The sequence below is a fragment of the Lithobates pipiens genome, unplaced genomic scaffold (assembly GCF_037356315.1).
Source record: "Lithobates pipiens isolate NorthernLeopardFrog02 unplaced genomic scaffold, aLitPip1_a1.2 Scaffold_28, whole genome shotgun sequence".
NCBI lineage: Eukaryota > Metazoa > Chordata > Amphibia > Anura > Ranidae > Lithobates > Lithobates pipiens.
The window spans coordinates 25,233,744-25,251,109 of NW_027507789.1; the positions used below are offsets into that span (position 1 = coordinate 25,233,744).

The window sequence follows — 17,366 nt, forward strand, 5'->3', positions numbered from 1 at the left end:
TGGGAGTGTCATGGTCTGGTGGTCTGGGGCTGCATGAGTGCTGCCGGCACTGGGGAGCTACAGATCATTGAGGGAACCATGAATACCAACATGTACTGTGACATACTGAAGCAGAGCATGATCCCCTCCCTTCAGAGACTGGGCCGCAGGGCAGTATTGCAACATAACAAACCCAAACACACCTCCAAGATTACCACTGCCTTGCTAAAGAAGCTGAGGGTAAAGGTGATGGACTGGCCAAGCATAGCTCCAGACCTAAACCCTATTGAGCATCTATGGGGCATCTTCAAATGGAAGGTGGAGGAGCGCAAGGTCTCTAACATCCACCAGCTCTGTGATATCATCATGGAGGAGGGGAAGAGGACTCCAGTGGTGACCTGTGAAGCTCTGGTGACCTCCATGCCCAAGAGGGTTAAGGCAGTGCTGGAAAATAATGGTGACCACTCAAAATATTGACACTTTTGGCCCAATTTGGACATTTTCACTTAGAGGTGTGCTCACTTTTGTTGCCAGCGGTTTAGACATTAATGGCTGTGAGTTGAATTATTTTGAGGGGACAGGAAATTTACACTGTTATACAAGCTGTACACTCACTACATTACATTGTAGCCAAGTGTAATTTCTTCAGTCTTGTCACATGAAAAGGTATAATGAAATATTTATAGAAAATGTAAGGGGTGTACTCACTTTTGTGAAATACTGTATAAGCTGTAAAGCATGCTTGTTATACTCACTGTGGAACCGAAGGGTTAATTCTTAAAGGCTTAAGGTTAAAGGCTGTTTGATCCTGTCTTTTCCGATCCTTCCCTTCTTCCACTGTCCCCAATCCATCTTCTGATAGTACAGAGCCTTGGAGGCACTCTGCACATGCTCAGTTTGGTGTATTAGAGCCCTTTCACACTGAAAGCACGGGGGTGTCGGCGGTAAAGCGTTTTAGTTTTCGCAGTGCTTTACCATCGTTTTAGAGGTGCTCAGTTAAAAGAGCCCCCCTAGCGGCCAAATAAAAGGGTTAAAAGCACCCACAAAGCGGCGCTTTGGGCGGCGCTGTCCATTGATTTCAATGGGCAGAGGCGCTTTAGGAGTTTAACCCCCTAACAAAATAAATAATGAGTAAATATTAAATTCATTATTATTATTATTATTATTATTATTATTATTAATAATAATAGTAAAAATAATAAAAAATAATATATAATATAAATATAATAAAAATATATAATAATAAAATGCATATATAAATAATAAAAATAAATTAAAACCCTAACCCCAACCCTTAACCGTAATACTAACCCCTAATTCTAAACCCTAATTTAAACTCCTAACTCTAATATTGAACCCTAAAACTAGTATTAACCCCTAATTCTAAACCTCTAACCTAACAAAATAATAATTAATAAATCCCTAACGGCTGCGTGTTCTAGTATGAGCCCAGCCTCAATCCCTTACAAAAAAAAAAAAGTAAAAAAAATAATTAAATAAAAGTGGATGAAAAAAAAAAATGGCAAGAAATGATGAAACCGGTGATAATTTTTCTTTGTTGGCTAATTAAAAATACTCCAACGCTCAACAACACTTTAAAAACACTGTACATAAAAAAAAAAATAAAAAAAAATAAAAACCCCGCTCAAAAACACGACGCTAAGGTGTGAATGCAGTCTTATAAAGAGATTTACTCTCAAGTTCCTGATGACAATGACTTCACCAGACAGGAGGTGAGGGAAAATCTCCAACAACACAGATATGTTTATGGTCGGAGTTCTGCCACAAGCCTCCTTAGACTTTTCTCTGAATTCTAATATTTGCATTTCAGGCTGAATTTTCTCGGGAGCAAAAGTCACCAAGCACGAAGGAAAGCAACTTGTTAAGCGTGAAAAAGCCACCGGTGTGCCGAACCCACTCCCTGCCAAACGACAGTTACATGTTACAAACGGGGGAGACTTGTGCAGAGTGCCAGGCAAAGAGGAACCCGGTCTGCCAAAAATCAGGTGTGGGATCAAGCCCATGTCAGCCAATTGCTGTGAGGACAATGCAGATAGCAGGCGAACCCTGGTTGCTGTGAATTATTGCACATGGGTGTGAGGTGTCTATTGCCCTCTGAAAAGTGATCTGTGGTAGATCGTTTTTCCAGAGGGTTGCAGAGCAGTAATTGCCAGGCATTCAGGAGGTGACCCTGCCCCTCCTAAATATCTGGGGGGGGGGGTTGTTTTGTTTTTCTTAATCTCAAGGGGGGGTTGGTTGTATGAAGATACCACATCGCAACCACGAACCAGAATCGGAGTTGCAGGGTGTGCTTCCATTGACCTTAACGGGCAGGTTTAGCAGGCAGTCAAATTCTGAAAGCCAAGTTCAAATTGTCACAGCCGCGAAGCAAGGCCCCCGCCATGTATTCAGCTCTGTTTGGCTGCAGTGGTAGACTGTTTAGATGGACGGTTGGGTGGGTGGGGGCGGGGAAAGTAATACCACGGCTCAACTTTCTGGTTTTACCACCTTCTGGCCACATGTGTGAAGGAGCCCTAAAAGTAACATTGTTTGCCATAAAGACGCAACCGAGTGCGGTGCATGGGAGTGCCAAGTCAGAAGCTGAAGATTCTTGAGTGCGTTTTCCAGGATTGGTGATCTCTGGATGCAAAGACTTTGAAGATTTGTAAAGATAACGGACACCTGCACTTGGTTCCATAAGTGTGCGCAGCCCATTGCATTAGGGTGTGCACCCCAAAGCTCAAACACATATGCATGTGAGATTAGAATAATTTATATATATATATATATATATATATATATATATATATATATATATATATATATATATATATATATATTCAATTAAAGGATATTCAGCCTCCTGGCTTACACATGCAGCATTACAAACAAAAATACCGAGCCACCTGGCTCTCTTCCGCAGCAGACGCACCACTGCTCAGGCTCCCACATGGAGCTCTCCTGACTACTGTCAGCAACCTCAGACTCAGGTCTCTGACTAGTTCAGTGCAGCCTGCACTCTCTGGCTTCTCCCTTGCAATCCTGGACTCCTCGGGAGGGTGGAGCCCAGAGCCACGGTCCTGACTCTACTATCCGGCCAACACACCTGAACCATCAGTTTGCTGGCGAGTCTCAAATCCCAGGACTGGGGATTTCATCCCACCCGGATCTCTAAGAAATTCCCAGGCTCCAGGTCCCAAAGTGGACTTTAGTAAATAACGAGTAAACTGAAAAGTCAGTTTCCTCTTCACGTTACAAGCTCCCTGGAGCCCCTCAACCCATCTGGTTGAGAATTCTGGGTACATGCACTGGTGGGGTACCACACTACCACATATCCCCCCTCCCCCCCTTGTTTCGACCTAGAGGGTGGAACACACCAGTACAACTTCCTCACTTTGACATGACCATGCAAGCTACCACCCACATGGGTCCAAATCTTGTCCCAGCAGGTGACTTTCTCCATGTCCCCCCTGCTACATTTACTCGGGCCCTACAAAGACACTCCAATGCCTTTTCACGAGTGCGCTTCCAAAAGCGCTGTCTTTCAATTTCCCTTGGGCCTACCCTACCCACCTTCACAGTAGGGAGTTTACTAATCTTGGTACCTTTTTTTAACATGAGTCAGACATCTGAGCTTTAAGGGTCGGATATCATTAAAGTTATAAAGCGCTCCCCTAATTTCCACTAGACCACCCTTTTTCTCTTTATTTAATTTGGAAGGAATCAGATTTTTAAATCTTTGTTTAGTGACAGGCGGGGGCTCTTTTATTGGGGTGACACTGGTCCCTCTCTGCACTCCAAGTACGGGCACCTTCTTACTGTCCAAACTTAGCGTCGCTCGTTTCCTCATGTACACTGCATGCTTTATTTTGTCAGTTTTATCACCAACATCCTCATATGACTGCAGTCTCATCCTAGTCTCCCTCTGATGGACATCCTGACTGTCTTGCCACTCTGAGGTTTTTAAGTCCTGTGACACCTTTCTGCGCTTTGGGCCATTTCCTTCCGACCATTGTTTATCACGATCCTTCTCAGATCTTAGAAGTTCCTCAAACCTCAGGAAATCTTCCCCAGAATTACCCTCCCGAACCTGTAGGGGGCCTAATTCTGCTATGCCTTTTACCTTTTCTGTGTCAATCCTACCATTCCCGATCTCATTACAATTTTCAGGGTTTGATACAACTATATCAACTTGACCAAGACCATCAGGTCTACCATTATTTTTGATGTCACCCATGGTAACCAAACCATCAAAAACTGCCAATGCGCTGCATTTTCCATCATGGTCAGAAATATCAACGCATTTGCCATATTTCATTTCACCCATGTTCAGTAGGGCAGTGTCTGGAGAGGAACTGTACCCAGTGGAGTGGTTGTCTATGGCAGCTTCACTATACACCAACTCCACTGGCATGCCAACAACTGACCTGACTCCTGACCATCACACAAAAACAGCATTTGGACCTGTGAATACAGTCACTTCATTTATTGCTGTGCCATCTGGCACTTCCACCAATACTAGCTCATTCGGCACGCCATCAACCATTACCACATCATTAGGCCCTTTGTGGATCACAGACATGACCTCTTCTGTGCGTTCGCCCTTACTTGGCGTTTCCATCTCCTGAGCAACATCTGCAGTAGCAAGAGCAGCCTTGCATACAAGTTGCTCTGCAGGTCCTTCATCTGGCACTGCAGAAGTCATGTCTGCTCCACTCTTACCAACAGAGGCCTTTTCCAACAAAGCCAACAGGCTTTTTGCCCATCTGTCCCAGTCTGTTATCTCTGCGCTCCCAGGAGGTACCACGCAGTACCGCTCCTACTGCACAAGGAGACCCAGGGGGACAGAGTGGTTCAGCAACAGACACATTGCACCTATCACTTTGGTTCAAATAAGATTGTGGCACTATATTTTTAACCATAGCAGACTGCAATACCACACCTTCACCACCTTGCTCTGGTGGCGCTTCATTAAATGCATGAACGCTTTGATACCTGTCATTGCCAGACTGCATTAATCCGTTTCCACCTTCAGTGTTTTCAAACATTTCAGATTTAACATCCTGTCATCACCATCAGCTTTCAATAAAAGGATATTCAGCCTCCTGGCTTACACCTGCAGCATTACAAACAAAAATACAGAGCCACCTGGCTCTCTTCAGCAGCAGACGCACCACTGCTCAGGCTCCCACATGGAGCTCTCCTGACTACTGTCAGCAACCTCAGACTCAGGTCTCTGGCTAATTCAGTGCACACCTGGACTCCTCGGGAGGGTGGAGCCCAGAGCCATGGTCCTGACTCTACTATCAACACACACCTGAACAATCAGTGTGCTGGTGAGTCTCAAATCCCGGACCCAGTACTGGGGATTTCATCCCACCCGGATCTCTAAGAAATCCCCGGGCTCCAGGTCCCAAAGTGGACTTTAGTAAATAATGAGAAAACTGAAAAGTCAGTTTCCTCTTCACGGTACAAGCTCCCTGGAGCCCCTCAACCCATCTGGTTGAGAATTCTGGGTACATACACTAGTGGGGTACCACTATATATATATATATATATATATATATATAATTTACTGTGTGTATATGTGTATATATGTGTATGTGTGTGTATATGTATATATATATATATATATATATATATATATATATATATATATATATATATATATATATATATATATATATATATATATATATATATATATATATATATATATATATATATATATGGCTCGTGTCAGTAGGGCAGTGGATGGTGTCGGTAGGGCAGAGATTGGTGTCAGTAGTTTTTATGATTTTATTTTTTATTACCTTTTTTACAATTTTTTTTAGGAGAAAAAAAAGAAAAGCAACCAGGACTGGGGATTTCATCCCACCCGGATCTCTAAGAAATCCCCGGGCTCCAGGTCCCAAAATGGACTTTAGTAAATAACGAGTAAACTGAAAAGTCCATTTCCTCTTCACGTTACAAGCTCCCTGGAGCCCCTCAACCCATCTGGTTGAGAATTCTGGGTACATACACTGGTGGGGTACCACTATATATATATATATATATATATATATATATATATATATATATATATATACACTGTGTGTGTGTGTGTGTGTGTGTATATATATATATATGTATACACACACACTGCTCGTGTCAGTAGGGCAGAGATTGGTGTCAGTAGGCAGAGATTGGTGTCAGTAGGCAGAGATTGGTGTCAGTAGGCAGAGATTGGTGTCAGTAGGGCAGAGATTGGTGTCAGTAGTTTTTATTATTTTATTTTTTATTACCTTTTTTAAAAAAATTTAGGAGAAAAAAAAGAAAAGGAGAAACATTTTATTTGCTGAAATTTCAGGGGTCTAAACAGCGGGAATATGCGCCACATGGGATGATTAGGGTGTGTTTTTGGTAAAAAAAAAAAAAAAATTCAATAAGTGTATAATAATTGGTTTGTGTGAGAGTTATAGCGTCTACAAACTGATGTACCGGCAACCTCATTTCTTGAGGCCCCAAAATGCCAGGACAGTACAAATACCCTCCAAAATGACCCCTTTTTGGAAAGTAGACAGTCCAAGGTATTTAGTAAGAGGCATGGCCAGTTTTTTTAAGTTGTAATTTTTTTTTTGTCACAGTTTTTTTGAAAATTAAAAAATGAAATCAAAAAAAAAATTTCACAATTTTATTATACATACTGTCACCCCACAGCAGTGCAGTGCCACCCTATGACTGGTATGGTGATCAGGGATACTGACTGGTGACAGTATGTGAAAAAAAATCTTTTTGAACATTTTTTTCTTCTTTTTTTTTTTTTGTTAAGGTTTTCTTTTTTTTTTTTGTTAAGGTTTTCTTTTTTTTTTTTTACATCCTGTCAGAGTAGTTTAATGTCACCATAGTGACACTGTACTACTCTAGAGGGGATGATCAATGGCTTTTATCCAGGACAGCTTATGATCTGTGATTGGCTCCTCTTCAAACAGGGGTTATATGCGCCACATGGGGTGATTAGGGTGTGCCCAGGCCCACCTGGCACACCCTGTGCACACACCTAAGCCTGGTTCATACTGCTGCGACTTCTCATGCGTTCCTGCTGCGATGTGTGACACAGAAACTCACATGACAAGTCAAAACACATTCATTTAAATCTGTGCCGTCTTAATTGCTTGTGACTCAAGTCACAGCCTCTGAGCACAGCGGAGGGAAGGCGAATAAGTGCAGCTGGGGAGGGCGACATTTAAATGGATTTTTTATGCTTTTCCATGCACATTTTAAAAGCTAAAACACAGTTTGCAATTTTATTTTTCCTTTTAAATAACAAAGTTGTGAATTTATAAAACATTAGTTGCACAAATGTCAGAAATATTCGTGCAAGCTGAACAAAATTTCACTGTATGCTTTCAAATAGATTCATTCCTGTGTCATCAGCTCCTTCTACTGGCCAAAATGCAGTATATATTCTCATTCGAGTATGTCAGAAAACTATAATGCATTTTGGCCACTAGAGGGAGCTGTTGATATATTCTGTTCAGAAACGTAAATTTCGTTCAGCTTGGACAAATGTTTGTGACATTTGTGCAATGATTGTTTTATACACATTATTATTATCATATAGGATTTATAAAGCGCCAACATAAATAAACCCTAAAGTGTACTTTGAAGTCATAAATCTCCTGATGTTTATAAACTTCCCTTTTCACGGTTTTCTGTGCAGGTTCCAGCAACCACGTTCAGTGTCCGTTAAACGACGCCAGTTGTGGCCGAAAAGAGACAGCGATAAATGATAGAAAGCCTGAAGGCCTCATACCAAAACTCAACGTACCAATGCGGTCACCGTCCACTCACAGAATGCTGCAAAGACAGGCAGGGACGCTTTTTTTCCATCTCTTTTTATAATATTGTGATGTGACTTTGCAGTGTATACTAAAATAGTGCGGTCAGTAATCACCAATTGCATGCGGTCAACGAACATAGGCTGCGTTTACAATCCATGTGTTTTGATGCTGTTCATAAAATACGTATTATGCACAAAATCCCAATACAAAAGGCATACAGTATAAAAAAAAATAAAAAAAAACATTAAACTTCAACCACTTGACCCCCGGAAAGTTTTACCCCCTTCATGCCCATGGTATTTTTTGCTATTCAGCACTGTGCTATTTTAACTGGCAAGTGCATGGGTCAAGATTTTTATCTCTTTTTTTCACATAAATTAGAGTTTTCTTTTGATGGTATTTGATCACCGCTGGCTTTTTTATTTTTTGCTATAGAAAAAAAAATTAAAAAATAACGAAAATTGAAAAAAAATTTTTTTTTCTACTTTCTGTTATAAAACATAGCCATTAGAAATCAAATTTCTTCATAAATTTATGCCAAGAAGTATTCTGCTACGTGTTTTTGGTAAAAAAAATAAATAAAAAAAAAAAAAAATTCCAATAAGTGTATAATAATTGGTTTGTGTGAAAGTTATAGCGTCTACAAACTATGGTGTGTATATATACAGTATATACTTGAAAATTGTTCTATCCTGATGTACCAACGGTCTCCCTTCTTGAGGCCCCAAAATGTCAGGACAGTACAAATACCCTCCAAATTACCACTTTTTGGAAACCAGACAGTCCAAGGTATTTAGTAAGAGGCATGGTGAGTTTTTTTTTAAGTTGAAATTTTTTTGTCACAATTTTTTAGAAAAGAAAAAATTAAAATAAAAAAAAATCCTCCATTTTTTTTTTACATACTGTCACCAGAGCAGTGCAGTGTGACCCTATGACTGGTGTGGTGGTGATCAGGGATAATGACTGGTGACAGTATGTAAAAAAAAAACTGATTTTTTTTTTAACGTTTTTTAATTTTTTAAATTTATTTATTTTAATATTTTCTTATTTTTACATCCTGTCATCAGTGTAGTTTAATGTCACCATAGTGACACTACTACTCTGGTCTGGTGATCAATGGCTTTTATCCAGGACAGCTTATGATCTGTGATTGGCTACAGGTATTCACATGGTACAGGGTACTGTGATTGGCCCAGGTACCATGTGATAGCTGTGGGTCAATCGCAGCATCACAATAGTATATAAAACAGTCATGATTGGATGCCATTCATGACTGTATTATTTACATTGTAATCATGTGATCGATATGACCAATCATAGTGATCACATGATACCCTGGGCGCTCACAGCGGCCAGTTACCAAGTGCCACGATCCACTGTGTCAGGCAGACACAGCTGTCATGGGATCGCACCAATGCATGCCCCAGGGGGCGCTTTCAGCTGCTGACCTGCCACATTAAATGCACTGTGGCGATGCGGCAACTGATTAAATCAATAAATCAATATCATACACATTGCAATCTGACAGTGTTTTCCCACAAACCCACTAAAATAAAAATTGTAAAAAGCCTTCTCAGGAACATGGAGACAAGATGTTGTAGCCAAGGAGGAGGGACCAACTCCACATTATGCCCATGATTTTAGTATGGGATGTCACACTCATTCAGTACGGTTATGTAGTATACATCCACATTACATTGGCTGTAGGCCTAGCTCAGGAACCGCAATTGACCAAACCTTTAGGTCTCGTTTAGCCAAATACTAAATGAAAGGGAAGGATTCCCAATTGTGCTGGGAACCAGTGGTCCTATTTATTAAACCCATAGTTCTCACACTGTGGCACCTGAATAGAAAGTCTTGTGAACATTCATATTACTTATTAGGATTTTTCCTAATAATAGTTCATGAGATTTAAAGGAGTTAATGGACAATAGAGGACGGATTCCCGATCCAGGAGGTTATTGTTGGATCAGAATATAAAGTAAACGTCCTACAGCAGCCTTTCTCAACCTTTACAACACAGAGGAACCCTTGAACTCATTTCCAGTCTCAGGGAACCCCTGCTAAAAATGACTAGATCTACAGCCCATGATACATTAGTGTGATGGTCAGTGGGAAGATTGCTCCTTACACTTTTTAGATCACTGGTGTCAGTGGGAATTTATCTGAGAGGCAGAAACTTCTCATTGCTCAAGGAACCTCTAGGAGCCTCCTGGAGGAACCCTAGTTCAGAAACATTCTCTATAGGCAAAATCTGTATGGGAAATTCTGTTATCTGTACAGTCAACCCTTGGCCAACGTTTCCAACACTTGAACATCTAGTTTTTACTTTCTTGGCTCTTTGGTATTGTTCCTAAACATTTATGCTGGGGTGGAGCATGCATGGCTTGCATGCATTACAATGACACAGGGACGGAAAATGGGAACATTCTTGTGTTTCAAATTTCTCAAAGTTTACAAAAACCTACCTACACCAGGCTCCATCCAAGATGAATCTGTTTACTCCCATCTACAAGAGAAAAAAAGTAACATTAACAATTTCAGGTAGACTTTACAATAATACCTGAAGAGCTTTGGGCATTTCTATTGTCTGCTCTTCCAGATGTTTCGATAGTGTGGCTCTACAGTATGCTATCATTCCTCCTGTCAGGCCCTAAATGACTGCGAGACACCACAGTGTGCTGTGGTTCCTCCTGTGGGCCCTATAGGTCAAAGTGAGGCCATGCTATCCAACACACTCAGAGATGTTGGATAGCAGCAGGGTTGGGTGCACTGTAGGCCCTTGTACACACAGTCGGAGAATCTGTCGGAATGTGTCCTATCGGACCATGTTGTCGGATAATCAGACTGTGTGTGGTATGCATCGGACCGATTCCGTCGGACCCAATTTTCCAACTTGTTGGAAATATTTTCCGACCAACTGGTTCGATCGGACATACTCCGATCATGTGTAGAGAATTTTGATCGGACCAAGTGCCACGCATGCTCAGATCAAATTTCTACATCAAAGCTATTGGCTACTAGCCTGAAATTAGTCCCATCGTAACGAAATTACATCATCACGTTCTGAATGATCGGATTTTTTGTCAACTTAGTCCGACCATGTGTATGCAACAGTTTCGGACAAGATCCGACGGACAAAATCCGACGGATTTGGTTGTCGAAATCTCCGACCGTGTGTACAGGGGCTAAGAGAGCCAAGTATGCATTCATTACCCACTGGAGTTGTAGACCTGTCCTTCAGACCTTAGGGGGCTGGGCCATGACATCAGGAGTATTAAGTGTCCCGGCATCAAGGGGATTAAACAATGCCCCATTTTTGGTGTCAGTGAGAGGAATTGTGCCCTATTGTTGGTGTCATTAGAAGGAATTATGCACCACCATTGGTGTCAGTGAATGAAATGGTGCCCTGAGAGCCAGATAAAAAGCAAGCAAAGGGCTGCATCCAATCCCCGGGCTGCATTTTGGACCCCTGTTTTATAGGGTGACTCTATTTCACTTTGTTATGCTAGGGACAGGGTCAGTTGAATCAGATTATCTAGTGGAATATGCTTGCTTTTTTTTCATCTGTATGTTTGTCTTTTTAGAAGGCGATCCACAACGACTCCTTTGACATGCTGTTGGACAGTAAGGAAAACGACAAGAGCGATACAGTGGACCATCTCTTTGTGAATTTACCTGTTTGCCAACCATCTGCGGAAGTGCCAAATGCTCCAAAGCCAAAGGAGCCAGAAAGAACTTTGTGTGATCTGGAAAAACGCAACCCATACACACAACACTACTGGGATACACCCCAGTGTCCGGGTCCTGCCCAGACTAATAGGTACTCTTTGAAAGAACTATCTTCAGCCCAAGAAAGGACACATTTGTTGAGTACCTCTCTTTGTAAAAAACATTTGAGCTTAAAAGCGTGTGAAACGCTAAGACTCTACTCTGCCGCTTACTCGTTAAGCCAGAAGGTAAAACTGGAAAACAGCAACAATGTAGTTCTGAAGGACATGAAGAAGTTCTACAGCGTTGACGCTCATGGTGCCCTTAGAAAAACCACCTCATGGCTGGATGAGGCCAGAAGACATTCTATTGAAATTTGTTCCATGGAAAATAGTCTTTCTCATTACCCAGCCTCCCGTTCTTGTGGCTTTATCAGCCATATACTCAACGAGAGGGACGACTTTCTAACCGTGCAGAGAACTGGTGGACACATTGCCTACTGCCCGGAGTGCATGCCTGCTTCTAGACATTCCTGTCTGGAACCCGAGACCCTGAAAAGACAATCTTACTCTTTAGATTCTAAGGACCACCCTAATATTGTTGATCCTTTAGTCCCAGAAATGTCAATATCTTAATTTCTATTGATATATTTTTTATCAGTACTATTGAACAAACAAGTATGACTATTTTTGATGACGCGTTAACATTTGTTACAATACCAGGAGCCCTTTCTATAGGTCAAAACTGAGTGGCGTTGGTGGCTCCGGGGAAATACTTGAACAACTTGTTCTCCTTGGACAAATAGCAATACACTTTCCAAAAAAGGATTTTCATGTTTTTGTTTAGCTAGAAAAAAAATACATTATGTTATTTTCTATGAAATAAAACTCTGTCTAGAGAGTCTATTTATTGAGGGCAATGGCCCAATGGTGTGACAATACCGAATACAGAAAAAAAATTCACAGCCAACACTTCATGGGTTTCTTATTTTAGTTAAAGTGACACTGTCATGAAGGAAGTGTGGGGGCTGCCATTGCTCGCCTCCCGAAGAAAATGTTTTCTCAAACGCATTTTCAAAGGAAGCATCCAGCAGTGGAAGCTTCTTGGATGCCCTTATGACAAGGTACCTTTCCATGCCGGGGCATGGTCACCTAGAGCTCAGGGCAAACATGCCAAACTGCATCCCCCAACCCCAAGATGTATGAGCCTTATGTGTCAGCAACGTCCCCCCCTCCCACAAAAAAAAACACTAAGCACTAATCTGCATGCTTACCCCCTAAGCATAAATCTCCCCTCTTCCCAGTACAATCTACAACCCTTCTAAAATCCCCCCACACACACACACACAAATGCCCATACATCAAAATCACCACTCTTGGAAACCCCCTTCCCCAAATTTCCACTCCTAGAACAATACCTCCTGCCACCAAAAATTCCCCCTTCAAACATATACCCCCCTAATTCCACCCCCCCCCCCCCCCCGCATGATACCATAGTGTTCAGGGCAGCCACCCCTTGTCTTGGCCCTGGCCCCTTTAAGGATTTTTCAAACATTATTATTGGGTAATAGTGCAAGGCTATTATTAAAACACTAAGCATTACTTTCCCTTCACTTTGGACACATGTCCCCTCATTTATTGTTTTGTCCCATGGACAAATGAGACCGACAGAAAAAAAAACCTGACAATTGTTCTATCTATGCCCTGCTTCATCCAAAAACATCTGGTGTTAGATACACTTTTTGAGTATCCCACTCTTTAAATTGTTTACTTATCAAGTAGCTGAAAAAAAAGGATATATTTTATATTATTTTGTAACAGAAATTAATAATTTTTGACCTACCTCTTTCCATAGAAAACTTTGGCTTAAAGAAGATCTATCATTATTTTTTAATTCTATGAGACAAAGTACATGTAGTAATTTATCACGTTTTCTATGTGCTTCCAAACCCTAGCTAGGAGGTCTGAACTGCACTCAATCCCTTCCTCCCGTGGCCAACCTGACAACAGCTAGGAAGGAGACAGAGGCTTCATAGTGGCAGCTTGTATTGGCTCTAAGCACTTTGGGAATGGCAAAAGAATTGCGGGGGGGGGGGGGGGGGTACATCCCCTGCATTCCTTTTGCCGATGCATGTCTCAGGAAGGTGCTTAGAGAAGATACAAGCTGCCACTATGAAAGGTACATCTTTTTCCTCGCTGTTGTCAGATCCGCCCCAGCAGGAGAGAAGGGAGTGCACTTCAGAACTCATAGCTAGGGTTAATAGGCATCTAGCAACATCGGACAAAGTACTCTATGTACTCAGTGGCGGCTGGTGAAGTTTTAGGATGGGGGGCGACAGACCACGCCCTTCCTTTTTGAACCCTCCCACTTCTCAAAAGCCCCACCCCTTATACAATCCACCCACTCTGTCCCCACTTGCTTCCACCCATAGTGTCAGGAGTATACAGCTTAGCATCACAGGACAGAGTATATAGCCCCAGTATCACAGGACAGAGTATATAGCTTAGCCTCACAGATAATGGTATATAGCTCAGCCTCGCAGATCATGGTATATAGCGCAGCCTTTATCTCGACCAATACAGTGTCAATCTTATCCTGAATAATTGCTATATTTTATGGTACTGCAACTATCTCTCACACAATGTATAATGTATCACTGCTATACTAACACACTCCTGTAGTATTAGGTTGTGCTACTATCTCTAAACCGATGTGAACCTGCTATTCCGACAGTCCGTCTCACCCTGATGTATTTAAGATATTGCAACTATTTTACATCTACATTTATCTTACATCTTGATGTAAACCTTCTCACACCCTTAACAGACAGTGCAGAGTGCAGACACATTGCTTACCAAAATAGCTCTGCTTGGGCCGTGCGATCCAAGGAGCTGCTGCCGTCACTTCTGGTTTGGCACAGGGACAGGGCATTGGCACAGGGAAACCGGAAGTGACGTAACTCGGAGGGAAAGCACCGCCCATGTCCTAGGGCAGTGCCAATATAGAACAAAGCACCTATAGTGATACTACGGGCGGAAGAATTCCGGCACAATGGATTGCGCCACAAGGCAGGTCAAACCCCTGCAAATGAAGCATCTCGTCTGCAATCCCGTGCGCCCCCTGTGGACGGGTCGCCACTGTATGTACTGCAAGTGCTCTAACCACTTTCCCAAGACAGGGAACAGCAAAAGCAATGCAGAGGGGGCAATGTGTCAGCTTCTGCATTCTTCTTGCCGTTACTTGCCCCAGGAAAGTGCATAGAGCCAGTACAAGCTCCCACTATGAAAGGTTCATCTTTTTCCTAGCTGTTGTCGGATCGGTCATGGCAGGAGTTAAGGAAGTGCAGTTCAGAACTCGTAGCTAGGGTTAGGAATTACCTGACAACATAGGACAAAGTACTTCATGTACTCCAAGTACTCTAAGCACTTTCCCAAGACGGGGAACAGCAAAAGGAATCCAGAGGGAGGGGGAATGTGTCAGCTTCTGCATTCTTCTTGCTGCTACTTTTCTCAGGAAAGTGCTCAGAGTCAGTACAATCTCCCACTATGAAAGTTCCATTTTTTTCCTAGCTGTTATTGGACCAGAGTTAAGGGGGTGGAGTTCAGAACTCATAGCTAGGGTTAGGAAGCACCTGGCAACATGGGACAAAGTTGGGGTTGCCACCTGTACGGTTTTCTCCTGGACAGTCCGGTTTTTCAATGATGTGTTTGGGTTTACTTCTGCCCCAGACACATCATTCACATGGACTGCCCCGAGAGTGGCATGTCTTCCCTCTCCCACAGCAGCTTGGTTCAGCAGAGTGTCAGTGTATTAAAGGTCCTCCCCTCCTCCGTTCCTCCGCACACACAAGGAGGGGGGGAGCAGGGATGCACTGATATCAGGTCTGTAAAAAGTTTTTATTATGCTCTGTAAATGGAAAGGAGGACAAGGTAGAAAATATGTGGAGTGATCGAGGGGTTAGGAGTATATGTGCTGGGGGGGGTGTCAGGGAAAAGATATGCTAGAAGTGTGGATTGGGTTTAAAATCTGACAACCCCTCCTTGCACTCTCTCTTCCTACCCAAAGGACCCCTCCAGCACATATCCTACTCTGCCCCTCTGCACTGGCCCTCTTTTCTCACAAAGCACCCCCAGCACATATGGGCACAGAGGCTACATATGAGGAGCACAGTGGCTGTATGATTGGCACAAAGGCTGCATATGATGGGCACAGAGGCTGTGATGATGATTGCCGTACAGCCGCGCAATCATCACTGACGTAGGAGGCAGAACGTCAGACCAGAAAGTGAAGGCTTGAGTTTGCAATCCGGGACCAAGGAAGTGGTGAGAGTGACACACGCTAGCACACCTCGGGTCCGCCGTGACCGCAGTCTCTTAGACCCCAAATCTCTCCTCTGGCCCCCCCATGCAGCTGATCAGACCAAGATTGATCTGATCAGTTGCTTCCCTGGCCGCCGGTGGCGTAGTGTGCATAGAGTCACATGACCGTGACTAGCATGCGCTACTAGTTCCAAACAAGCAGAAGTGAGGGGGGGAGAGAGGCTGGCTGCAACGAATGATACAGGGATGAGTCCTGTAGGTACAGGCATCATCCCGGTATAGCCACTGAAAGCCAAGGATGTACAGGTACGTACTTTGGGAAGGAAGTGGTTAAGGCTACACAAAGAAACGTGTAAGCCCTGTATTATTTTTTTACCACACCTGGATTAATAAATGTATTCATTGTGAAAGATCGAGCTGTTGGCTTTCTTTCATCTACATGTTTGCTCGGGTGCTAGGGGGATACTACAAAAGCCAGTGCACCAACCGCTCACCATCTCTCTCTGGGTAATCTTGCAGGCATTTTCTACTGTATTTGTTCTCTATGGTCCCACTTTATGTAGAAACATAGCCACCCTTCCTTGCTCGCTCCTGAGATGGACTATAGGATTTGTAGTGTGCATAGAGCCGTGCACATGACCGCGACTAACATGCGCTACTAGTTCCAAACAACCATAAGTGAGGGGGGGAAAAAATAAGAGAGGTACCGGAGCTCAGAGGACATAAGGAGGCAGAAAAACACACAGAATTTTTTTATGAAACATAAAGAGGGCCATTAAGTAGTGGACGTGTACAGATTATTATAAGTTTATTTATGCTATATAAAAATGGGAAGAAAAGCTGCATAGGTCTAGGTGGCAGCCAGCCCAGTACAACTTCCATATTGACCATGGCACCGAAACATCCAATGAGAACGTCCCAAAAAAAATAAAATCAACAATTAGATAATGTTTATTACAGGAATTATATGCAGCGAATAATAATAATATCATTAAGACAGCTGTAAAAAATAAAACCTCAGCATTTCATATTTTTGCATCTGTTGGTATAAAATAGAAAAGAACAAGTCCATGTACAAAGGAGGAAAGATCGAGGCTGGTGCTGGGAGAAAACACGCAGGATGGGTGCAGCCTGAAGGAAATGTATTAGACATAAATATCATACAATATTATGCTATTTTACAGAAAATAGGACCAGCATCATACTAAAAAATGCCACCTGCCTCACAGTTATGCAGACACTCTGGGGTGGATTTACTAAAGGAAAATAGACTGTGCAGTTGCTCCAGAGCTTAGTAAATAAGGTGAAGCTTCACTTTGTAAAGAATACCCAATCACATGCAAGGAAACAAAAAAAACAAAAACATATTTTTTGCTTGCACATGATTGGATGACGGAAGTCAGCAGAGCTTCTGCTCCTTTACGGAGCTCTGGAGCAACTGCGCTTTGCAAAGTGCACAGTCTATTTGCCTTTAGTAAATCCACCCCTCTGGCTTTTGTACTACCAGAGTGATCACTCTAACATGGGAAGGGTT

General features: G+C 42.6%; 1 protein-coding gene across 4 annotated transcripts in view; it reads left to right on the forward strand.

Annotated features, from left to right (window-relative positions):
• Positions 1–12,400, forward strand: part of CACNA1G (calcium voltage-gated channel subunit alpha1 G) — a 151,186-nt gene extending 138,786 nt beyond the window's left edge. For all 4 annotated transcript variants that reach the window (XM_077458918.1, XM_077458917.1, XM_077458919.1 and 1 more), the window contains 3 exons: positions 1,811–1,985; positions 7,682–7,830; positions 11,390–12,400. In XM_077458918.1, coding sequence (XP_077315044.1) covers positions 1,811–1,985; positions 7,682–7,830; positions 11,390–12,148 — 1,083 coding nt within the window. In that variant the 3' untranslated portion in view covers positions 12,149–12,400. The remainder of the gene's footprint in view (positions 1–1,810; positions 1,986–7,681; positions 7,831–11,389) is intronic.
• Positions 12,401–17,366: the final 4,966 nt, after the last annotated feature.